The sequence below is a fragment of the Pleurodeles waltl genome, chromosome 5 (assembly GCF_031143425.1).
Source record: "Pleurodeles waltl isolate 20211129_DDA chromosome 5, aPleWal1.hap1.20221129, whole genome shotgun sequence".
In the NCBI taxonomy this organism is placed as follows: Eukaryota; Metazoa; Chordata; class Amphibia; order Caudata; family Salamandridae; genus Pleurodeles; species Pleurodeles waltl.
The window spans coordinates 338,389,746-338,415,749 of NC_090444.1; the positions used below are offsets into that span (position 1 = coordinate 338,389,746).

Genomic DNA, 26,004 nt, shown 5'->3' on the forward strand with positions numbered 1-26,004 from the left:
CACAATGTAATACAGGTCATATATCCAAACCAAAGGATACAAGTCAAAATAGTAATGAAACAACTAGGCATCATTTCCTCATGCATAGCCATTGTCCCAAACGCAAGATTGCACATGCGGCCCTTACAACAGTGCCTAGCATCGCAATGGTCACAGGCACAGGGTCAACTTCTAGATCTAGTGTCGATAGACCGCCAAACATACACCTCGCTTCAATGGTGGAACAATATAAATTTAAATCAAGGGCGGCCTTTTCAAGACCCAGTGCCTCAATACGTAATAACTACAGATGCCTCCATGATAGGGTGGGGAGCATACCTCAATCAACACAGCATTCAGGGGCAATGGGACTCTCGGCAAAAACAATTTCACATAAATCACTTAGAACTATTGGCAGTATTTCTAGCATTAAAAGCATTTCAACCAATAATAAGCCACAAACACATCCTTGTCAAAACAGACAACATGACAACAATGTATTACCTAAACAAACAGGGAGGAACACACTCAACACAGTTGTGTCTCCTGACACAGAAAATATGGCATTGGGCGATACACAACCACATTCGCCTAATAGCACAGTTCATTCCAGGGATTCAGAATCTATTAGCAGACAATCTCTCTCGGGATCACCAACAGATCCACGAACGGGAGATTCATTCCCAAGTACTACACACTTACTTCCAAAATTGGGGAACACCACAAATAGACCTGTTTGCAACAAAAGAAAATGCAAAATGCCAAAACTTCGCATCCAGGTACCCACAAGATCAATCTCTGGGCAATGCGTTATGGATGAGTTGGTCAGGGATATTTGCATAGGCTTTTCCCCCTCTCCCACTCCTTCCATATCTAGTAAACAAGTTGAGTCAAAACAAACTCAAACTCATACTCATAGCACCAACTTGGGCAAGACAACCTTGGTACACAACACTACTAGACCTCTCAGTAGTGCCTCATATCAAACTACCAAACAGACCAGATCTGTTAACTCAACACAATCAACAGATCAGACACCCCAATCCAGCATCGCTGAATCTAGCAATCTGGCTCCTGAAGTCTTAGAATTCGGACACTTAGACCTTACACAGGCATGTATGGAAGTCATAAAACAAGCTAGAAAACCAACCACTAGACATTGCTATGCAAATAAGTGGAAAAGGTTTGTTTATTATTGTCATAATAATCAAATTAAACCCTTACACGCATCTGCTAAAGATATCGTAAGCTACTTACTACATTTGCAAAAGTCAAAACTAGCTTTTTCATCCATTAAGATACATCTTACCGCAATTTCAGCTTACCTGCAAATTACCCACTCAACTTCACTGTTGAGGATATCAGTCATAAAAGCCTTTATGGAAGGTCTAAAAAGAATTATACCACCAAGAACACCACCAGTTCCTTCATGGAACCTCAACATTGTCTTACCGCGACTCATGGGGCCACCCTTTGAACCCATGCACTCATGTGAAATGCAATATTTAACATGGAAAGTTGCATTTCTAATTGCCATCACATCTCTAAGAAGAGTCAGTGAAATCCAAGCATTTACCATACAAGAACCATTTATTCAAATACACAAGCATAAAGTAGTTCTACGGACAAATCCAAAATTTTTACCAAAAGTCATATCACCGTTCCACTTGAATCAAACAGTAGAACTACCAGTGTTCTTCCCACAGCCAGATTCTGTAGCTGAGAGAGCACTATATACATTAGACATCAAAAGAGCGTTAATGTACTACATTGACAGAACAAAACAAATTCGGAAAACAAAACAAAACAATTGTTTGTTGCTTTCCAAAAACCTCATACAGGAAATCCAATTTCAAAACAAGGCATTGCTAGATGGATAGTTAAATGCATTCAAACCTGTTATCTCAAAGCAAAAAGAGAACTGCCTATTACACCGAGGGCACACTCAACAAGAAAGAAAGGTTCTACCATGGCCTTTCTAGGAAACATTCCAATGACTGAAATATGTAAGGCAGCCACATGGTCTACGCCTCATACGTTTACCAAGCACTACTGTGTGGATGTGTTAACAGCACAACAAGCCACAGTAGGACAAGCAGTACTACGAACTTTGTTTCAAACAACTTCGACTCCTACAGGCTGAACCACCGCTTTTGGGGAGATAACTGCTTACTAGTCTTTGCAAAGCATGTGTATCTGCAGCTACACATGCCATCGAACGGAAAATTTCACTTACCCAGTGTACATCTGTTCGTGGCATGAGTCGCTGCAGATTCACATGCGCCCACCCGCCTCCCCGGGAGCCTGTAGCCGTTTCGAAGTTGATCTTGAACATTTGTAAATTCGTAAATATATCACTTTAAACTACATTATGTACAGACATGTTTACTCCATTGCGTGGGCACTATTACTATAATACACAACTCCTGCCTCACCCTCTGCGGGGAAGACGGTCTGGGATGGAGTCGACGCCCATGCGCGGTGGAGCCGAGGGGGGAGGAGTCCCTCAATCTTCTATCTTCCTCTCCGGGAGACACAGAGTAGAAGGTTCTCCCTTCATAAAGCACCTGTAAGCTCCGCCCGCTGAGCCACGCCCCGTCCACCCTCGAAGTAGGTAAAGGAATTCCCGCCTCTTACCAGGATGATGGTCATCTTTCCAAACGACCCCACTGCGTTTACCGCCGATTCACGTGGTGCGTTATTGATGCTCAGAAGCACGAGGACATCTCCACAAAGACGCACTAGTAACAATAACATTGCCAAAGGCACACAAGGTTGCTGGAGACGTTTACCCCATGGCCCATCACGTACCCCTAGTGTACAATATAAACGCAGCAGATGCCGCAGTTGAAGCTCACCTTCTGGAAAGGACAAGCCACCCTAACTCTTGGACTTGGCAAAGATAAAGCAAGGCTGTGCGCTCAGAGATCCCATAGCAGAAAAGATCTAGAATCCTTCCTGGAGGTGAACTGAGGATGTACTGGAGCGTAATCTGTATATGACTGAGACGCGCGGGTTCTATCTTCCTCTGCTGGAGACACAGAGTAGAAGGCTCTCCCTTTATAAAGCACCTGTAAGCTCCGCCCGCTGAGCCACACCCCGTCCACCCTCGAAGTAGGTAAAGGAATTCCCGCCTTTTACCAGGATGATGGATGGATGACTAAGTATTTTTTACCCATGATTCTAATTATGTATTATATGTGCATATATGTGTGTTTTATTCATATGTGTGTGTGTATAAATATATATATATATATGTGTATGTATGTGTATATGTTGTTTCTGTGCCTGGCATGTTTGTGGATCTTTGCATGGCTCCTGGTTTTTTTGGGTTGTTATACTAGATATCTATGAATTTCTGCTCTCTTTTATCACACTTATCTACTCATCACTCTTATGTCATGTCTCTATCAAACTATCCTCCATTCTCACTCGGACTCATCCCAAATCCCTTCGACCACTTTCATCTCCTAAACATCTCTGCCTAAGCTCTTCCCTTTACCTCCACATCTAACTCACCAAACCTCACTGTACCTCTGTGACCTCCCACACAACCCTCATAAATTCTCCTGCATTCATCTCACCCTCCTACTATGCTCTCCCTAACCCTTCCACATCCTCTTTCCCCTCCGCTCCCCCTTTTATTCATCTCAAGCCTTTGGATTGAGTAAATGAAGGATAAACTCCCAATTAACACTTCTGGATTTCTTTCCTCCTCCACCCCTCCATTACTCCAGTCAATCTAACTAACAAACTCTCATATCCGCAACTCAAATTAACTCATAATAATACTAAAACTGTACTCCTTATTAAATTATACTAATCCATCACTAATTCTTTTGGGTACCGGAGTAGCGTGCTACTCATCGAAAAGCGCTTCGACGCCTCATCAGGGGTAGTAAGCGCTATATAAATACGATTACAATACAATACAATACAATAAATAATATTGATTATGTAGAATCAGTGGTAGTGGGCAAAATTTTGATGATGATGGATTGAAGCGTAGAGAAAGAATAAGATGATACTTGACAGATGAAAGAATTGCTGAAAATCAATGCAGCACTACCACATTAAGGGGCACATGTACCAAGGATATTGCATGTCACAAACAGCGAATCTGGCTGTTTACGACGTGCAAAATGCACTTCCCAATGTACAAACCCAGTTTTGCGATTCGGTAAACTTTTTACCGAATCGCAAAATGGGACTGCGACTCGCAATTAGGAAGGGGTGTTCTTTTCCTAATTGCGACTCTGTAGGAGGCTGGCCTGGCTTATAGTGGGTAGCTGATGGTATTTACACCTTGTGGCAGGTCCAGTTATCCCTTATTAGTAGATTAGTAGTGTTCTAGCAGCTTAGGCTGATAGAGGTAGCTATAGCAGAGCAGCTTAGGCTGAACTAGGAGACATGCAAAGTTCCTACTATACCACTGATATCATATAGCACTATATCATAAGAAAACACAATACTCAGAGTTACTAAAAATAAAGGTACTTTATTTTAGTGACAATATGCCAAAAGTATCTCAGAGGATATACTCCCTTAGGAGGTGAGTAATATACACAAAATATACACACAAACCAAAATCAGGTAAGTAAAACACTAAGGGTGTCCAAGATACCCCACCCCAAGACCCTGAAAAGTAGGAGTAAAGTTACCCTACTACCCCAGAAACAAAGTAAAGTTGAGATAGGGGATTCTGCAAAGACAACAACTGACTGCAAAGCACTGAAGACAGATTCCTGGACCTGCAAAGGAAGGGGACCAAGTCCAAGAGCCACGCAAGTGTCCGGGGGGGGCAGGAGCCCATTAAAACCCGGATGAAGGTGCAAAAGGGCTGCCTCCGGGTGGAAGAAGGCGAAGTTTCTGCACCAACAGAAGGTGCCAGGAACTTCTCCTTTGGTCAGAAGATGTTCCACGGCGTGATGGAGGATGCAGAGCTGTTTCCACGCAGAAAGACTGCAAACAAGCCTTGCTAGCTGCAAGAGTCGCGGTTGAAGATTTTGGGTGCTGCCAGGGCCCAGGAAAGACCAGGAGGTCCCCCCTTGGAGGAGGAGACAGAGAGGGCACTCAGCAACCGAGAGAGCCCACGCAGAAGCAGGCAGCACCTGCAGAAGCACCTGAACAGGCGTTCAAGAAATCTGAGCAAAGCGGTCGTCTCACCACAACAAAAGAGGGTCCCACGAAGTCGGAGGTCAACTCAGTGAGGTGGGCAATGCAGGACGGAGTGCTGGGGACCTGGGCTAGGCTGTGCACAAAGGAAGTCTTGCAAAAGTGCACAGAAGCCCGAGCAACTGCAGTTCACGCAGTACACAGGATTATTGTCTGGCGTGGGGAGGCAAGGACTCACCTCCACCAAATTTGGACGGAAGGGCCACTGGACTGTCGGGGACACTCGGACCCAGCTCCTGTGTTCCAGGGACCACGCTCGTCAGGATGAGAGGGGACCCAGAGGACCGGTGATGCATAAGTTTGGTGCCTCCGTTGGCAGGGGGAAGATTCAGTCGACCCACAGGAGATTTCTTCTTGGCTTCCAGTGCAGGGTGAAGGCAGACAGCCCTCAAAGCATGCACTACCAGGAAACAGTTGAGAAAGGCGTCAGGATGAGGCGCTATAATGTTGCTGGTAGTCTTCTTGCTACTTTGTTGCGGTTTTGCAGGCGTCCTGGAGCAGTCAGCGGTCGATCCTTGGCAGAAGTCGGAGAGGGAAGTGCAGAGGAACTCTGGTGAGCTCTTGCATTCGTTATCTGGTGAGATACCCACAGGAGAGACCCTAAATAGCCCTCAGAGGAGGATTGGCTACAAAGAAAGGTAAGCACCAATCAGGAGGGGTCTCTGACATCACCTGCTGGCACTGGCCACTCAGAGCTGTCCATTGTGCCCTCACACCTCTACATCCAAGAGGGTAGAGGTTTCGGCCGCACTGGAGGAGCTCTGGGCACCTCCCCTGGGAGGTGCTGGTCAGTGGAGTGGTCACTCCCCTTTCCTTTGTCCAGTTGCACACCAGAGCAGGGCTAGGGGGATCCCTGGACCGGTGGAGACTGGCTTATGCAAGGAGGGCACCATCTGTGCCCCGGGAGAGGCTACTCCTCCCAGGCCCTTCACACCTATTTTCAAAGGGAGAGGGTGTAACACCCTCCCTCAGAGGAAATCCTTTGTTCTGCCTTCCTGAGACCAGGCTGCCCAGGCCCCGGGGGGCAGAAACCTGTCTGAGGGGTTGGCAGCAGCGGTAGTTGCAGAGGAGACCCCAGAAAGTTAGTTTGGCAGTACCCGGGCTCTATGCTGGAGACCCGGGGATGCATGGAATTGTCCCCCCAATACCAGAATGGACAATTCCATGATCCTAAACATGTTACATGGCCATGTTCGGAGGTCCCATTGTGACGCTACATATAGGTATTGATCTATATGTAGTGCACGTGTGTAATGGTGTCCCTGCACTCACAAAGTCCGGGGAATTTGCCTTGAACAATGTGGGGGCACCTTGGCTAGTGCCAGGGTGCCCACACACTAAGTAACTTTGCACCTAACCTTCACCAAGTGAGGGTTAGACATATAGGTGACTTATAAGTTACTTAAGTGCAGTGTAAAATGGCTGTGAAATAACGTGGACGTTATTTCACGGAGGCTGCAGTAGCAGTCCTGTGTAAGATTTGTCTGAGCTCCCTATTGGTGGCAAAAGAAATGCTGCAGCCCATAGGGATCTCCTGGAACCCCAATACCCTGGGTACCAGGGGTACCATATACTAGGGTAGAGTGTTCCAGTTTGCCAATCAGAATTGGTAAAATTAGTCACTAGCCTGCAGTGACAATTTTAAAAGCAGAGAGAGCATAAACACTGAGGTTGTGGTTAGCAGAGCCTCAATGATACAGTTAGGTACCACACAGGGAACACCTACAGGGCATACTTTATGAGCACTGGGGTCCTGGCTAGCAGGATCCCAGTGACACATAGGCAAAAACAAACATACATACAGTAAAAATGGGGGTAACATGCCAGGCAAGATGGTACTTTCCTACACTCTGCAAACCATGCCCAATCTGGAAAAGGTTAGAAATTTACTGCTGACAAGGTCACGAGCAAGATGTTTCCCAGAGTGGGCAGTGGATGCCCACCTCAAAAAGATAAGGAATATAGGGAAAACAGTACCTCCATGTGTGCATCTTTGCTCCAGATATGTGCTAGAGGCTTTGTGGCTAAGAAGAAAATCCAAACAGCATCTGGCTCTTCATGGTTCGAGGAAGAGGACCTAAGTATCCTCCTCAACCTCGGATTGTTGACTTACGTTATGCTGCTGCAAATGAAAGATCTTTAGCTTGTCCTTCTTTTCCACTACTTGTATGGTGTAATAATGTCTCGAACCCAGATGACTTCAGTTGTTACACAGCTCCTGCACTGTGCCAGACAATGTTCATTCCATTGGGTAGGGTATCATGATCGCCATCATAATTTGGACATACCAGACCAACTAGTTAGTCAGTGCCATTGTAGTCTACCCTGGTTTGCTGTCTTCACAGTTTTCCATTGCCAAGCGCACTGCTCTGGCTACCTGGGATCTGGCCATGCCACTCCCTCTCTATATTTTTTGGAGGGGGTGGGAGGGGCAGGGGGCAAGCACCCAAACTCCTCCATTCACTGCCTCCAGGCGTGAACTCTAGTCCCATCTTGGGGTAAGGTCCAGGGGACTTAGCCATCAGTGCTTTCATGTTTAGTCTGTAGGGCTGAGTGGCTGGGGGCTTTTAAGTTCTGGTGATAGTATCCAGTTCTAGGTTGTGCCTCATGAGTGCGAAATGCAAGATCTTTTCCCCTATCGGTCATCTCTGCCATCTCTGCCCTCCCCCCTGCCTCTGAACATAGTACCGGAAAGCGGAACGGTAGTTTTGCTGAACCTCATATAGGAAATATCTTCTCAGCGGCTGGACAGATCCACTTTCATTTAACCAATTTAAAATGAATACATGACCGAAAAATGCAAGCAACTGTTTTTATCATGGAACTCTGATCAAAGTTGACTTTCTTATTTCACATACATTTTGGTTTATACCACAGAATGTTAACATTTGGAAAGACAGACATTACCATAGTTTGTTCAGGAGATTCAGTGGATTATATCCAGCTAGTAGCAGGGAGGGGAGCCATTCTTTGTAGCGCTGATGTACTTTGGCTGCATAACTCCTAAACTCTTGTGCATCTTTTTTGGATGGTAATGAACAACCACGGTCCAAAAAAAGTCGAAAAAGTGAAAAATTCTCACAGTTCAAGCAACGTCCCAAGTGCATACCCATCAGAGTAGCCCCATATTTCAGAAGTATGGGAACTGTTCCAAAGTTCCTAGAAGAAGAAATAAGACACACATTTTACAGAAAACACAACACAAATACCTCTTGGTGTATATGCATGTTTAGAACATTCAAGTAGAGCAGAGGATCATAAAAATAAAATCAGAAAGCATATACGAACTAAACACAGTACTTCTTCTAGTTTGTTCAGCAGCTTTCTTTATCAACCATAACAAATGTAATGCAACTGCAGAGGAAGCTGGAAAGACCCCACTGGTGAGGGCCAATATTCTTTGTAATTACTCATATATCTAACCATATTTTCTTCAGATTCATTGAAATATTTCCAAGCAACAAGCACACAAAAGATGATAGAAGTAGGGTATGGTTATACTTAGATTACACCTGGTTTATTTGTGTAGATTTCGAAAATGACATCCATTCGTGTTACACAAAATTACTGAAATTACGCTATTTCGCCACATCACGTATTTATGCGCAATTCACTGCAAAATTAAACAGCAAGTGCACAGAAATAACACTAACAGCTACAACGTGAGCAGCTGTTGCTGGTGTCATTTATACTGTTTACGCTTGCTTTAATCGCAAAAATTGATGTGAAGACGCATTTAACACTAACATATAATAGTAAATGACAAGTTGTCATTTGAGATAACATTGCATCATTTCCTCAAAATTTTGTATAATTACTTAAAAGAAAAATATGCAATTTTTCCACACCCCTATATAGGGTGAATGCTAGCAAATATTCTAAACTACTGCCAATCTCTTGGACTGCCATGCTGCACGTAGCCCCGCCTCATGCAAATCAGTACTGTCCCTACCATATAAAACTACCGGGTGAAACTCTCTCCAAAAGAGAACATAAGCAACCCTAGATCAGTTTTGGCCTTATTAGGTCTTCTTACTGAGGTATAGCTTGGGTCTTGCGGCACAGACAATAGGGGACCCACGTCTTAGCATACACTTAGCCACTTAAAGCATTACTGCAAACACACTTATTTTAGAAAAAACACAAATATCTTACTGGTAAGTGACATTTGGCTGAGTGTTGTGATGCTCGAAAGTCACAGACGCCCCCTTGGCTCTAACTGTGAAACCGGTATTCCAGCTAGTGTAGTATAGTACAATACCTGAGACTGTGCATGATAGAAAGGAGGCCTTGTGTCCACCTTGCCTGATTAGGGCGGCTATTGAAGAGTCAACAAGAGTAAAACCAGTCACAAAACTTTAAACCAAAAACCTTTTTTTGAGAGTCAAATAAAAACGGAGGAGCCTTGAGGAAACTATGCACATTCAGTTTGTGAAGTACTTTTCTGCCATTTGAAAGCATTAAAGAACAATGAATGTTTAATTACTGTGTTTAAATAACTGTTGTTTAATTTCAAGCATTTATATAAATACTATCAATAAATGCAGCAAGTGGGATATATGACGACTTCTTTCCTCATCTTTGAGCAACCAGGCAAGGAAAAGGCTGTAGATGCTATAGCATGTGCTAGTGTATATGAGCTATATATCTCTCGGTACCTCTGGCATTATACAAAACAAGAAAGGGTGGAGGCACTTAGCTGTCAGCTTATCTAATACCAGCAGAACTCAGGATAAGCAAACATGCACTAGTTACGCTGTATCACCTTCTGTATACACAGGTGCGCAACACTTACTATGCATATTCCCAAGTGAAACATGCTGTGGTAAGATTTTAGCATTCTTTTGCCCACTTTAAGAATTCAACAATAGGAATCTCGCCTGTTCACAGTTCACCCTGCTCCAAAGTGTCTACACAGGTTTAAAAACTTTATACCATGCTGTGGGGTGCAAGGACATCCAGAAATCAAGTGTCTTAGGAAACGCAGAAACGGGGAGGACCAAAACACTAAGGGCCTGAATTAGATGTTGGCGGTAACGGTCCGCAGCCGATTTTTCCACAGAATCCCGCCCACCCACTAGGCAGTCCTGCTGCCCAATTTAGATGTTGGTGGGACCATAGCCAATATCCTGCGTGAATCCCGGCAACTCTACCAGCTCTTCTCAACTGCACTGACGGTGGCACAGGAGAGAGCGGCTGGTGGTGGGACTCCAGCCACCCTTCCCCTCGAAGCAGATTTCGATGTGCCTTCCCGCCAAGCCAACTTTGGAGGCGCTACTGCCACACCTGAGTTGGCTGGTAGGAGAGGATATGAGGATAAAAACCTATCTTTCCTCCCAATTCCCCTCCCGTTCAATTAAAAATTAAAGATTTTTTTATCAAATTTTTTTTAAGGGTCTGGACAAGGTAGCCATTTTTCATCTAGGTCTTCCCAAAAAGGCGAAGGCACCCGTCAAATTCAGTGGCAGGATCCAGCCCACTTTGGAGGTTTCTATCCTTCTCAGCGATCCCCACGAGCCCGGGGAGGCGGAGGTGGCAGACGAGGCCGTGTTCAAGGATCTGCCCAAGGTAAGGACTCTCTGTTCTTCCAAACTAAAGGTGGGAGGTCATTTGACCAATATTCAGCACAACTGGAAGGGGTTGACATCTGACTCTTGGGTTCTCCAGACAGTCTAGGGTTATCACTTGGGGTTGAGGGGATGCAGAGGCAGGTCACTGTCCCACAGCCCCTGATTTTTTTCCAGGGCACAAGCCTCCCTGATCGACCGTGGGATTTCAGAGCACCTCAACAAAGAGGCTATCACCTTTTCTACTCCTTATCCACACGGCTTTGTCAGTAATCTGTTCCTAGTCAAGAAGAGGGACGGAAGTCAGTGCCCTGTGATCAATCGCACGGATTTCGACGGGTGGCTGCTTTACCGTCACTTCAAGATGGAGGGTATCCACCTTCTGAAAGACCTAATGCGTCCAGGATAATGGATGGTTCAGTTGGATCTAAAGGATGTAAGCGCCCTGTGATCAATTTCAGGGATTTCAATGGGTGGCTGCTTTACCGCCACTTCAAGATGGAGGGTATCTGTCTTCTAAAAGACCTTCTGTGTCTGGAGGACTGGATAGTTCATTTGGATCTAAAGGATGCTTACCTGACCATTCCAGTTTTTCCTGCCATATCGCAGTATCTCCAATTTGTTTGGAACAACCAAGTCTTTCAGCTTCAGACACTTCCTTCGGCTCTGTCCTCTGCTACTTGGTGCAAGTTTGTTTCAGTTCCAAAATGTCTCCAAATTGTGGGGAAAAATCCCCTGTACTTATACTCAGTTTTGCAGTGTGGGAACAAAGAAGGGGCGAGGAGGTTCCAACCAGGTACAACTGGTTCTGGGAGCGCCACGTTTGCTCTCCCCAGCACAGGCTTCAAATATCAGTTGGGGTTAAACGATCCTTTTGAGTGAGGCCAGGGCACAGCCTTTACAGATGCATGTGTGCCCTGCCGCCCCCTTCTCTCAGCCCTTGAAGACTATTCAAAACGCAGATGCACCTCTGTGACACCTCCACCCTACCTTTGTACAGGCTGTGTGAAAAATATGCACAAAGCCCAACTGTCACTCTGTCCAGACGTGGATAGGAGTCAAGCTGTAAAACAACAAAGTCATAAGCACAGAGAAATGCTCACTTTCTAGTAGTTGCAATTCTGTAATAGTAATAAAAAATCCAGTTACACCAGTAAACAGAATTTCTCACCACCATTACAACCATACCAAACATGCCTACGCTACCCCTCATAAATCAGACAATACCCCCTAGACATAAGGCAGGGCATTCAAATGCAATCCTATGAAAAGGTAGCACTCACAGCACTCAGAAACTAAATAGGCTGTTTGTCATTAATAGGACAGGCCACGCTACTAGGTGCCTGTCATGCATTCTACAAACATAGCACTGTGCACATAGGCCCTACCTTAGGGGTGACTTACATCTAGTAAAAGGGGATTTCTTGGCCTCGCAAGTAAATTTAGATGCCAGGTCCCTGTGGCAGAAACTGCGTACGCAGGCCCTGCGCTAGCAGGTCCGAGACAGGTTTGAAAGGCTACTTCATTGGGTGGCGCAAGCAGTGCTGCAGGCTCACTAATAGCCTTTAATTTACAGGCCCTGGGTATAATGATACCACTGTACAAGGGACTTACAGGTATATTAAATATGCCAGTTAGGTACAAGCCAATCATAGCAACTTTAGAAGGGAGAGGACCTGCACTTTATCACTGATCAGCAGTGACAAAGTGCTCAGAGTCCTACAGCCAACAGCGAGAGGTCAGAAAAATAGGAGTAAGAAGGCAAAATGTCAGGGGATGAACCTGCCAAAAGGGCCAGGTCCAACAGCCATAGACTCTTGCTCTTCCACCCTCAGTTTTCCAGCAAATAAAAATGATGAAGATTCACCATGAATTGCAGAAGATGATAGCTCGCTCTCACACCTCCCTCAGAAATCTTGCGAAGTCGATACGCCTTCTGACCTCTGCTATCCAGGTGATATTTCCAGGCCCTCTGCACTACAGGGATTTGCAGTGCCTAAAGTCTTGTCATTTGCAAGAAGCTCTATCTTACGCCACTCAAATCCTTCTCACCGGCGAAGTCTAGGAGGAGAGGCGTTGGTGGCTGGACCACATGGAGGCCTGGAAAGGCAGGGTTATTTTGTGATCCAGTCCCGATTTGGTGATCGAGTCGGAGGCAAAGCCTCTCCGGCTGGGAGCCAATTGTGGAGATATTTCCACAGGAGGGAAGTGGTCATCAGACGAAAGGTCACGTCACACAAATTGTCTGGAGCTGTTGACATGGTCCTTTGCAGTCCACTGTTGGATAAAAGACAGAGCAAGATGTTCCGTCCTACTGAAGATGATCAACCTGTCAGCAGTGCATTACATCAACTACTTGGGGGGCCCTCGATCCCAGGCACTGGCGGAGATGGCAAAGGAGTTTTGGGAGTACTGCCTTCAGTGAGAGATTTAAGTGGAGGTGGAGTATCTGCCGGGGCAATCCAACAAGATAGCTGACTGGCACTTCAGACATCTACAGGGTCTGAGTGCCTGGCAGCTTCGTTCAGAGCAGTTCCACATGATTCAACGATTGTGAGACCCGTTTTCAGTGGACATGGTCGCCTCTTGCCTCAATTGTCACCTGAGCTGGTTCTTCAGTTGGAAACCGGATCCGCAAGTGGCCGCGAAGGATGCCTTTCTTCAGGATTGGAGTGTGGAGGCGGGACACACCTTTCCACCGTTAACAATGTTAATGAGATTAACGGCTTAGGCGCACTGGCAGAAGGTGTCTCTGGTGGTGATCTTACCCTTGTGGAGATCTCAAGCGCTGTTTCTAGTGATTATGGAACTTTCTTGGGAATCTCCAATCCGTCTACCCCGCAGACAAGGCATTCTTCGGGATCCTCTAGGGAATGCTCACTGCATGGTTCTTGGGGCCCATCTGCCTCTTATGGCATGGAGGATTACCGGAGTAGATGGAAGATCATAGGCCTTTTGGAGGCAGCTCAGAACCTCCTCTCCAAGGCCTGGGTGACTGGAACAACCAAGAGGTACAAGTCTGCTTGGACACGTTGGTGTTTCAAAAGGGACATTGATCCCTTGGAATAAGAAGTTATACCTGTCCTGAATTTCCTATCATCGTTAGTTTCAGGGGGAATGATTTACAGGTCAATAAATACCTTTCACTCCGCCATTTCGGCAGGTCTTATGCCCATTGAGGATGTTATAGTTGGGGAGCTCCCCTTGTGAATGCTGATAAGGGTTTTCGGCTCTCGGTTCCCTCAGAGCCATGGTATTCCTCCCTATGGAACGTAAATCAGGTGCTTTGTTTGTTCATCAGACCTAAAATAGACACCTCTCGAGAAAACAATTTTCTGGTAAGCTAGCGATGTTATTGTGTAGATCTCTTGCTGTAGGGTGTCTGATGTTAGAGTGCTGGATATTGCAGGTCCCTTGTTCACACCCAACGGTGTGACAGTCCACGTCTCCAGAAGGACAACATGTAATTCCAGGTTGGTATCCTTTCTAGCATTTCCTCATCACCCTAAGCTCTGTGTGGTTCGATATATTAAGGCTTACGAGGCCGCTATGGAAAAATTCAGGCTGGCAAGTGAGCGGCAATTGTTAATTTCTCTACGTAAATCATAAAAAGCGGTGTTGTCACCCACTACTGCTCAGTGAGTGAGAGGGATTCTGCAAGAAGCTGGTATCAATATTTTTATTTTTGGTGCACATTCCGCGAGAGGGGCATTGGCTTCCAAGGCTTTTGCACAGGGGGACTGTTTGGAGGATATCTTGAGTGAGACAGATTGGTCTTCCGATTCCACTTTCAATACGTTTTACTTTAAGCCGGAGATGTGCATGGCATCCACAGTTGTGGACAAGCTTGAACTAGCCTAATCCGAGCCTCCGCTCCTGACATAGAATGAAAAATTTCCTAACTGGCGGAACAGACAGTTTCAGTTCTATTAAAGACTCGGAGGCAAGAATTATTTCCCACTGTGTAGATGGAGGGTCTTTTTTCCTCCTTCCTCTTCTTCCAAACCTAGCCTGTTTTTTCAATACCCAGTTCTGGGATGACCAGGGGTTGCATTAAGAGATTGGTGTCTAGCTTTTTTAGGTGTGACATTATATGTAGATGCAAGCTCATTGATGATTTGAAGGCCTCTTGTTAAGTATAAGTAATCTGCTCCTTTCTATTCTTGGGTAAATTGTTATGTTATAATTAGGCATTTTTCTATTGCATGATTTGTTTATTATGCACCAATATTGTCAACTGAAGTATCTAATGTTGCTCAATCTTATGACATTTGTTACAGAGACATTAGGTTTACTAGTTTTTTTTTGATTCTACAGAAAATGAGATGGCTAAGCAGGTTTGATGGAATGAACCAATTTTTTTCCACTTGCCAAGTTTCTGCTGCATGAAAAGAAAGCAGCGATAGTGTTGATGGATTATAATGCAGAGACTGTATGTCAATTGGTTATTGTTGTTGTTTCTGCATTCCCTTAGCCTTATGGGAAAGGTAGTTGTTCTTTTAAATGGCTTCTTTTATGAATAAAGGGGAAGGAAGAAGGCAGAATCCTCACCTCCTTAATAGACTTGAAACTTCCAGTTATAACAGGAAATTTTTCATTAGTCACTCCGAGCCCAGGGGTAACTCCTACTTGTGAGAAGACAAAATGTTTCCCGCCCCCGTGTTTGGCCGTCTAACCCTTTCCCCCCAAGATCATTCTTATTTCCTGTGAGAGTCTTTCTTCTCCTGCATTGTATCAGGGTGTAGATCTGGAACCCTTCTTTAAAGAACTACAATCACTGTCGCTCCTTAGGTGCTCCCCACTCCATTATTATTCCACGGGTTCTCTGAGATCGACCAAGATCAGCTGCGGCGTCCCCCAAGTATCCTCGCCGAGCCCCACCCTCTTGAACCTCTACATGGACCTGCTGGCCACCATCATCAGAAGCCATGCATTCGACATCATCTCCTACGCAGACGAAACCCAACTGATCGTCTCTCTCACAAACAACCCTACCACCACCAAGAACAACTTCCATGAAGGAATGAAGGCAGTCGCTGCCTGGATGAAAGACAGCTGCCTCAAGCTGAACTCGGACAAGACAGAAGTCCTCATCCTCGGCTTCACACCCTCCGCCTAGAATGACTCCTGGTGGCCCAACGCCCTCGGTAACGCCCCAGCCCCCACCGCCCAATTCCAGAACCTCAGCGTCATCCTAGACTCATCGCTCTCAGTGGACCAACAGGTAAACGCCGTCTCATCAGGATGCTTCCACACCCTGTGCATGCTTTGGAAGATCTACAATTGGATCCTAACCAAAACCAGAAGAAGAGTCACCCAGGCCCTTGTCAGCAGCCGCCTTGACTACGGCAATGCGCTCTGTGCTGTAACAACCGCCAAGTCCCGAAAAAGACTGCAACGCATCCAGAACACCTCCGCTGTCTCATCATGAACGTCCCTGACACAGTCGCACCTCCACCCTCCTGAGAGACCTACACTGGCTGCTCATCAACAAGAGAATCACCTTCAAGCTCCTGGCTCATGCCTACAAGGCCCTACACGACGCCGGACCAGGCTACCTCAACCACAGACTCTCCTTCTACACTCCCGCCAGACAGCTCCGCTCTGCCGACCAGGCTCTTGCCAACTTCCTCCGCATTCAGAAGACCACAGCCGGAGGAAGATCCTTCTCCCACTTCGCTGTCAAGACCTGGAATACCCTCCCCACCCACCTCAGGAACTCCCCCACCCTGTCACAGTTCAGGAAGGACCTCAACACCTGCCTCTTCGACTAACCCACAAGCCACCCCCTGTCACCCCAGCCCCCAGTGCCTTGAGACCCTCAGGGGTGAGTAGCCGCGCTCTACAAATCCTTGATTGATTGAGAGAGCAAATATACCTGAGCAAGCAGCTGTTGTTGGAAGTCACACTGTGGACCCAGTAACCTTCTCAACATACTTTTCAAATATGAACAGGTGATGACCCTACTAGGGACACAAATAGCCCATTTATGCAAAGGTGAGGGGAGATTGTGCAGAATTTCAATTGTAGTACACAGCCTCAGAAGAGACTCTGCTGCATTACCCTTGAAGGTGTCAAAATCCCACACCATGGATTTAAGGATTGGCCACTAGTATGACATACCTCTAGACCAGGATTCTGCAAAGTCAGTCCTAGAGAGCCGGGTCCATGGCAGATGTTTAGCACATCCACATTTAGAAAAATGTAGATTTCTGAAAAATCTTTTTTCTAAATGTGGATATGCTAAAAATCTGGCATGGAGTCGGCTCTCCAGGACCGACTTTGCAGAACCCTGCTCTAGACCTTTGAGTTTCCAAGGAGGCTGAGATCCAGTTGTTTGAAGACTGAGCTCAATAACAACAATTGAGATTCTTTTTCTTTGAGGAGGGTAAGATAAATGTTCATAACAAGTGGCACAATGATGAAAATGGGAGGGACATTACCAGTTTTAATTGTTGCAAGGAGTCCAAGGAGGGTAACATCGTCCAAATGCAAATCTACAGTGGCTGTACTCCGCCTCAACTGTTCCAGGCATTTTTCTACAGGTACCACCTTTCCTGTGAGGCTCTCAAATTTCTGATATACTGCCCTCACTGCTCGTTCAATGTTAGCTGATCTGTCTGCCAAGTACGCTTACAGTGCATTAAAGGATATCATTAAGGCTTGTTCGTCTTTAGTTACATCAGGCACCCTTGCGCCATCCAGTTTTATTTTATTTACCATTTCCTTTTGAGAAGTGAGATGTAGGACAACAAAATCATCTCCACCTTTTCTCCATTTTTATACCATGGTGCTTTACAGTTGTGTCTTTGCCTTGATCAGTATCCGAAATAAAACGTTTTCATCATCCGTTATCTTCAGGGTTTCTCATCCAAAGGGCACCATTCACTGATCACCAAGAAGGAATTGGGAATAAAAGCACTGCACTTCCGAAGCTCATAATCAGTGCGGCTGTCTCCTCACTCCAGAGATCAGGCAATGTATCTCCTCTACTTCACCACTGGGCTCAGCGGTTCCGGGCGCTCATCTGCATTCTGGGTTCTGAGATGTATGTCTATGCTTGATGCACACACAGAACACAGGGCAAGAGGGTGCATTGGGCTGCATACAGGGTGGTTCCCACTTGACCAGACTCTGGTATTTCAGCACCAAACGCTGCTCACTCCTTGATCTCCAGTTGCACGCTAGCATGGCATACCTATCGACCTTTTGAAATTCCAAGGAGGATGAGATTCAGTTGTTTTGAAGGTTGAGCTCAATATCATCAATGGAGATTTCAAGGAGTCAAAGGAGGGTAACATCCTCCAAATGAGAGTGAGCTGAGAGGCATGCAGAGTGAACTGAAGCGACTGAAAAGAAATATCAGCCCTGGTAAATATATTCAAACTAGACCTGCACTGCAAGAAGCCACGGGTGCAATGGGCCCAAGGGTGCATGACTGGATCATGGCAGCCACTGCCGCTAAGGATGCAGCCTAAATTGAAATTACAGGTGCGGTAAAATGGATAGTTCAGTGATCTGCTGAAGCCTGCATCAAGCCGACACATCACATACAGGGGTATCCTGCCCGGAGTCCTAAAGAGAATTGGCCATCTTGGTCACCGGTCATCCCTCTCCCTTGGTACACATTTCAGAAAGCTCAGATTAAACAAGCATTTGCAATGCAATAGGCCTTGCGTTTGCACAAGTTAGAGCTATTACCGTTGTAAATTTCTAACTAGAACTTTCTTGCCACACAAACTGAAAAAAAGATAAAACAGTTGACATAAGGAAACCAATTCAAAGTGCCGCCGTGAGTGCAAAGGATAGAGACAAAAGGAAAAAGAAGTTCGCTAGCAGTCAAAGTTATCAGCAATAGTGCAATTATCCATGTAACAGGGTCGATGGCCAAGGCGGTAACAAAACTGCCCTAAAGAGGGACAAACGTAAAGCAGTTACCAACTAAAACAAAGAATTGTTGAAAGGCAAGCCCATGAAGGAGTGACAGTGATGGGCGTGCGATGGGCGTGGTTAAAAGCCCAGATACATACCAACACGTCGGAAAAGCAGCGCCTGCGCGATGCTATGATCGAACTAAAAATAGCTGCTTAAGGGAGAAACACCAAACCACCGGAAATCACCCACATCCTGTGCACAGTTTATGCATCCCTCTTGTAAGGCAAAAAAGCACCGTTTTAGCATATGCACTCCGCAACCAGAAAATCGGTATTAAAAGTGAAACATTAGATCCGTTCCTTTGTCATCTATGTCACATAGCTTTTTCCCACATTTGGACATTTTGACTATCACATTGCTTTAAAACCTCATGGAATGAAGCGGTGTGGCTTTCGGAAGAGAACAGCTATGCTTGTTTAAGATGAGCAATAAAGATACTGCTGCATAAAAGTGTCATACTGAGAATGCATTCTGCCCTATCTGCTTCATCAATAGCACTCGTTCTGAATACAAGAAGCCGGCTCACTTTATAATCTAAACTCTATTTATTTGCTATGGAGAACACAGAACAAGCAAATGATGCATGGGGATTTCAGAAGACACGCTCTAATAGGTAAGCAATGAAACTGCGCGCTAAACCCTGCGACTCGCTTCATTGCAGCCATATCCATAATTTATGGAAGGCCTCGCAGAGCACACCCTGGCTATTATCCAGATGTATGTGCTCACACGCACAACTCGGAACCTAGTCAAGCTTATGCCTGGAGCAATTCAAACTCTACGGCAAAGGAGACCATGGACGTTTTACCTAATGGCATACACGCAGAAGCACGCTTCCTCCTAAAAAATGCACATCCTTCATCATTCTCTCCCATAAAGCAGGCCCGTTTTCTTTCGCTTCGAAGCAGATGTTTGCTTAACGAACAGTACTTGTTGAAAGTCTGATGACTAGTTTAAGGAACGAGAGCAAGAGGCCGCAGGGGTGCGTGTGCCCTACTGTGGACTGTAATTCGAAAGGATAGAAAAGTGGTAAACAAAATGACACCTTCCAGATGCATTGGACACTTGTGGACTAAGAACATACCACAGCTGGTAACGTAATATCAACAGAGTTATTTCGAGTGAGTGACCCGCAACACGGTCCTTAGGAAGATACAAAGAATCCAGTTTTATGCCTCACATTACTGTTTTCTCACATGGTAAATAATAAGACTGCGATAAGCTGCTTTTTGTCATATATTATCTTAGTAAAAATCTTCTCTTTCAGATTAAACACTGAAATAAACTGTAAGAAATCGGAGTATGAGTGTCAGAACCCACCTCGAAAAACAATCACACTTATTGCCAGGGTAAGCCACAAAAGTCACTAAATAAACCTGTCCTTAACCCTCTGGTAGCATGTCACAAAAGCATTCAGGCTTAACGTGAAGGCAATGTGTAAAGTATATATGTTGCACTCCAACAGTAAAAAGAGAGAATAGAATACAAGAAAAATCCCAAACCAATTTACAAAAATAGTGTACATTTTAATAAATAAAATGACACCAAAACAACAAAAAATGCATTAAGTTATGAGATGTTAAAGTTTAAGGTTTCAAATATCTTTAAACAGCATTAAGTGCCAACAACAGTTATCATGTCACACTAGACCGGGTCAAAGTAAAAAATTAAGACAATGGACACAGGGACCGGGCTTGTCTTGGTGAAAAGAGTTAACTTCTGATTTAGGGCCTAGCTACGACATTGGAAGACCAAGGACTGCCAATGCCGCGGTTGGTCCGACGAACTCCAGGTTGTCCAACCCCCCACATTATGACCCTGGTGGTCGGACTCCCAGGGGACTGTTGTTCCCATCAAGAACATGGTTCCTGACGGGCTGATGGCGGTCAGATTTGTGCTCAGCTACGGTGGCGCTGAGTTCAGTGCCACCGCGTTGATCACGAGTCCAGTTCCTACAAGCCTTTTCATGGCGGGGATGCTGCCATGAAAAGGCTGGCAGAAACACAGTGCTGGGGACGACAGGGGGCCTCTGCACTTCCCCTGACCATGTCATGGGCAGAGCAGGGCCCCCCTTACCCACTACCGTCGGAATGAGCACTGTCTGCTACAGCAGACAGTGAACATTCCGAGGCTGCTGGTAGCACCCTGTATCCATGAGGAGCTGAGGTCAATGCCACCACACGGTTTCCACTGGGCTGACCGGCGGAAACCTCGGAAATCCACTTTGGGTTTCGAACCGCCAGACTCGTAATGAGGCCCTTAGTCTATGGGATGGAAGTTGAAAATCCTCAGCGAAGCAAGGCAGCAGGCTGTGGCTGAAAAAGGCACCACAGCGCCAGATTGCAGCTGGATGAGATCTCAGTGAGGCAGTCGACTTTTGACTGGAAAGCTCAGAGCGGAAAAATATGATTTTTGTGCCTCGTTGGCCAGATACTTTTCATGCCTTCACCTGGTGAAGATTTCCACTTAGTTGCTTTTTTTGGAGTTCTGATTCTTCCAGTGGGACAAGGCTGTAGGTAGCAGCCGAAAAGGACTCCACAAGACCAGACACCTTCTCTGCAAAGGCCTGCTGAACCAGATTTGGTGCTGCAGAGAAGAACATAGCAGGATCAGCCTGAATCCTTGGCCCAGCGTTGATGTACCTTCATCAGATTGGCTTCCCCTGTTGGCTCTTAAAGCAAAAAGTTGAAAAAAGTTTCTAAGTCCCAGCTTTCATGAAACTTTATGAGGAGAATACTTTAGACACAAGCCAATGGTCCAGGGCAGCACTTGCTGGTGAAGCACTCCAGCAGAGGTCTTCTGCAGATGCAAGTCCAATTTGAACTGCTCAGCTGGTTAGCAGGAGTAAAGTAGTCAACAAAAACAAGATCAGCTACAGAAGGGAAAAAAACGATCTGGAGGAATACCACGCCAAAGATGGGCATGTCCAACATACACAAAGTAAGTAGATTTCACTTAATGTTTATTCTGTTCACTTACTACATAAAGACCATCATGCTAAGGTGCACAGAATTTCTGTGAGGTAATACAGACCCAGGATACATCCGCTATTGCACCTTGAAGGTTTACACTGAGGCAATTTTACACTCCCCCATTTCAAGTTTTCAAATCAAAACGAAAGCTAATGTGTGGAACTGGTATTACCGCACCCAAACACTGCAAGTTTTCTCTCCTTTGCCATGAAAATGCCTTCTGGTGGTCTATACAGCAATACTTTATTTGAGCTGGTGGTTGGAAGAGAGCACCACCGGTAGTTATTTTAGAGGACAAGGCATTTTATATTCGTCTAGAGGGCAGCAGTTCTGACTGTCAAAGATTAAAAGTATCTAACCATGAGAGGGACCGGGAGATTATATGGTCCAGTGTACAGCCTCCCTATTCGTAATATAAATCAAAAAGGTACACTGTTCCACAAGAGAAGGCCAAAATCCACTAGGCACTTCTAAAAATAGAAGCAAGAGCCCTCACACTGGATGTCATGCTTCATCATAGGGCTTGCTCCTCGAAAGACTGGCCCTGCAATATCTGACAGGCCCCACAAGGGGGCTGTTTGCCGGAGATCTTGATTAGTTTTGTGTGTAGTGGTGAGAATATGCAGAAACCAATTTGAACCTACAGTCAGAGAGGAGCTGGAGAAAAAGAAACTAAAATTGGCTCGAGAACCTTAAAAATCCATATTTTATTGATCATAAAGGGTCTCAGTCACGGTTAAAAAAACTGTGGCGTGGAATAGGGTATTAAACACTGTGTGGGGAACATTTCGATGCACCACCTGCAACGCAGCTGATAAACAATGCGCCATCTGCTTCGTGGCTTACATCGACGCTCCACCTGCATCGTGGCTGGGAAATAGAAGCATCACGGCTGGAGAAACAATGCAACACCCGCTTGCGGCTGCTGAAAACGACGCAAACCCCACACAGCGTTGTTTTCCAACTACGTGTGGCTGGATTTCTCACGCATCATCGCGGGATGTCAAAAATCAATGCAAGCCTACGCGGATCCGAGGTGACCTGTTTGCAAATCGATGCATCGCTCTCTTGCGGAGGAGAAAAACGACGCATCACCTACCCGACCGGAGAAGAAACAATGTGTGGCCTCAATTACGAGTACAGAATCGATGCATAAGCTTACCTTTCCAATGTATGCTCGCCCCTGCGGCTTTAGTTTTGAAGTAAACCAGGTACTTCGAGTAAAATCAACGTTTCCATTGTTTTCTATTGAGTAAGACTCTTTTTACTTTGAAAATTCATATCTTGACTTGTGTATGTTGGATTTTTGTCGTTCTGGTCTTGCTTGATTTAGATAAATATTGCCTATTTTTCTAAACTGGTGTGGTGTCCGTTTTGTTGTGTTTTCACTGTATTACTGTGTGTGTTGGTACAAACACTTTACACATTGCCTTTGAGATAAGCCTGACTGCTTGTGCCAACCTACCAAGGGGGTGAGAACGGGTTATCTAAGTTTGTATCTCCATTGCCCTGACTAGTGTGTGGGTCCCTGCTTGGACGGGGTGCAAACTGTCTGCCAACCAGAGACCCCATTTCTGACATAGCGCATATGTTTCAAGTTAATTTCAATGTAGTTTGTTCATGTTCTTTCAATGTTAATATTGTTTTTTTCCATTTCCCACTTGACGGGACTCCTTTGATAAAGGTTCCCTACTTACTTTTCGAAAAAGTCCTCAGTGACACAGAGAAATGTGCCAGCCCTGCAGTTTTACTTCAGGTGATGAGGGACACTATGCTTACAGATGTAGACTTGAGTGCCTTTTCACAGCTGATAGGAGGTTCTGAAGCTGGTGACTGAACATTATCTCCAGGACCACTATCCCTTGCTGATCCTCTTACCACGAGCAGTGCTTGATCACGATGACCAGTTTACCATTTCTGGTTGAGCACTTATCGTATACTGGGCACTCTCTTGCAGGATCAGGGAAATCTGCTTCACACTCACACAACACAAGGACTACATACTAATACTCTACCAGGCACTCAGGCAGAATTAAAACTGCATTTTAAATTTGTAAATATACTTTAATTCATTCATTTTAGCAGTAATATCAGAATATCTTTTCAAATCAGCCTCAAACTGGTCCGGCTTAAATAATCACAATATAACTAAACAATGAAACAACTAGTGTGCATGTAAATTTCCCATCAGAGCTTTACAACGTCGCATTTAATAAACAGGGAAACAGAAAATGTATACATACTGGGCTTGGAAAACCATGCACATGGGTGAGCTGCATCCAAAAGTTAGCCAGGCTTGAGCATCTGGACTGTACCCCTCTTTCAATAAAATTTCCAGGCACTCTTCTTTTCCTCCATACACAGCTGAGTAGACTGGACTCACTTTGCCTTTGCCTGTATCACATATCCTGTTGGTGACTCGCACAAGCATCTCCAATATCCTGCCAATATTAATACAGTGTTATATCACGTTTTTCTTAGCTGAGCATTCTATGTTTCTGGTGTTAATAGGAACATACTGGACCTATATTATAAGGGATAAAGTACCCCCTACCTTACAGGGGGTACTTTATCCAATATAACACATTGTCACACCATCAACCTTCCCACAAACCACTTAAAACCCTGGTGTGTTGCTCTTGCATATGAAACAGAAAGCATGTTTGTAAACAGATATTAGGAACAATTCAATAGAAGTCAGTTTAAAAAAAAATCTGCACTAGCTCAAAATTTGTAGAAACATGCAGAAATATTTGAGCTTTTCTCTGAGGCATAAACAAATAAACATGTTGCCTATGCTTGTCAGTGTAAGCCAAACAAATAGAGCAAAAGAAAGAAAAGGAACATAGTGTTTTTGTTGTTTTAAACAGCTGCTTCAATTATGCTCCGTGATGACCTGACCTTCCCCTCCACTGGCTGCTGGCCATGGCAGCAGGCATTGTGACATCAGAACTAGATTATAATAACTTATAATACTAGAGTTCTGGGATCATTTCCTTATAATCGGCAACTGGGTGCATCACAATTTGCTGATTATAAAGAATTAAGAATCCCACGCAATTTATATATATATATATATATATATATATATATATATATATATATATACACACACACACACACATACATATAGTTTCTAGTTTCCTCATGTGATATTAACAGTTAGCAATTCAAATAAACAAACCTAGTATTTAAGAATGTCGTTACCGAATGTGGCCATTAATTCAAATCTCATCCAATGGAAAATTATCATTTGAGGCAGTCTTCATGCATATGTCCTGTTTATCATTTCTGAGACTCTGGCTGTACAAGCTGACCCCTCAAAGTCATCCACAATGCCACCAGGCCTGGGAGGCAGGTAGTCAAGGAGATCAAATCACACTTGCAACAAAGCCCTCCTGTTTAGAGACTGCACTGGCCAATACCACAATGTCAATGCTGATCTAAATTTCCTTTTACCATTAAAACCAAAAAAAGACAGCTTAACAAAAAGAGATGGAAACTTCTTAAGTTAGTCACCATGTTTATAAAGCAAGACTGGTGGGGAATGAAAGTGAGAAACTAGCCTTGGTGCCGCCTATGACTGAGCTTCCGCAGGACCCAAACAATCTGATGCACATAGGTAAACTTGTTAATAGGCGGAATCCTTGGCTCTTTCTTGGCAACTTGTCTCCAATATCAAGACATTCATCAGAGAAAGTCTGTGTGCAACATGTGTAAGAAGCAGCTAAGTAACAAAACAGTTAGACTATTGTAGGAAATTGGGTTATTAGTTGTGTGGCTTGCACAAGTCATAGGTCCACACTTTCCCCTTACTGGGAACCAAGCACCCAACTGTAGCGTTTGACTCTCGGGGCAGCGAATCAGAGCAGTCCAAGACTTACTCAGGGGAGGAGGTATGGGCAAGTAATCACCATTCACTGGCACTGAATAAATGATTTGTCCAGTCAGGGCTTTTTTGGAAAAAGGAAAAGTAGATTTATTACACATACACTACTAAATACCACACATCACTTTACAAAAAATCATGTGTAAATACACTTATTACTGTTAATACAGCATATTCACTGTGATCCATTACCATTGTCACCACTGTAATAGCAATAAAACATTTTAAAATGAGCAGCACGTGTGTCTGTGTGCTTTCTATTAGGCTATGTATAGTACATTGATGCAGATAACTGGATGTGGTCAATTATAATGTATTTACATCAGGGAGGCCAATATGATATGTTATAACAAGCTATATTGCAATATGAGCACAATATCACTTTTGTTGAAGGAAAGGCATAATATCACTTTAAAAATATACTATACATATCAAAGTATTGGGACAGGTATATCATCTGAGGATAGAATGCTATAGGTCATGAAAT

The 26,004-nt window shown here is 44.8% G+C and overlaps 1 protein-coding gene across 2 annotated transcripts in view; it reads right to left on the reverse strand.

Moving 5' to 3' along the window:
- Positions 1–26,004, reverse strand: part of ASB3 (ankyrin repeat and SOCS box containing 3) — a 381,448-nt gene that overhangs the window by 96,512 nt on the left and 258,932 nt on the right. For both annotated transcript variants that reach the window (XM_069234074.1, XM_069234073.1), the window contains 2 exons: positions 23,872–24,069; positions 8,062–8,313 (listed from right to left, as the gene is read on the reverse strand). In XM_069234074.1, coding sequence (XP_069090175.1) covers positions 8,062–8,313; positions 23,872–24,069 — 450 coding nt within the window. The remainder of the gene's footprint in view (positions 1–8,061; positions 8,314–23,871; positions 24,070–26,004) is intronic.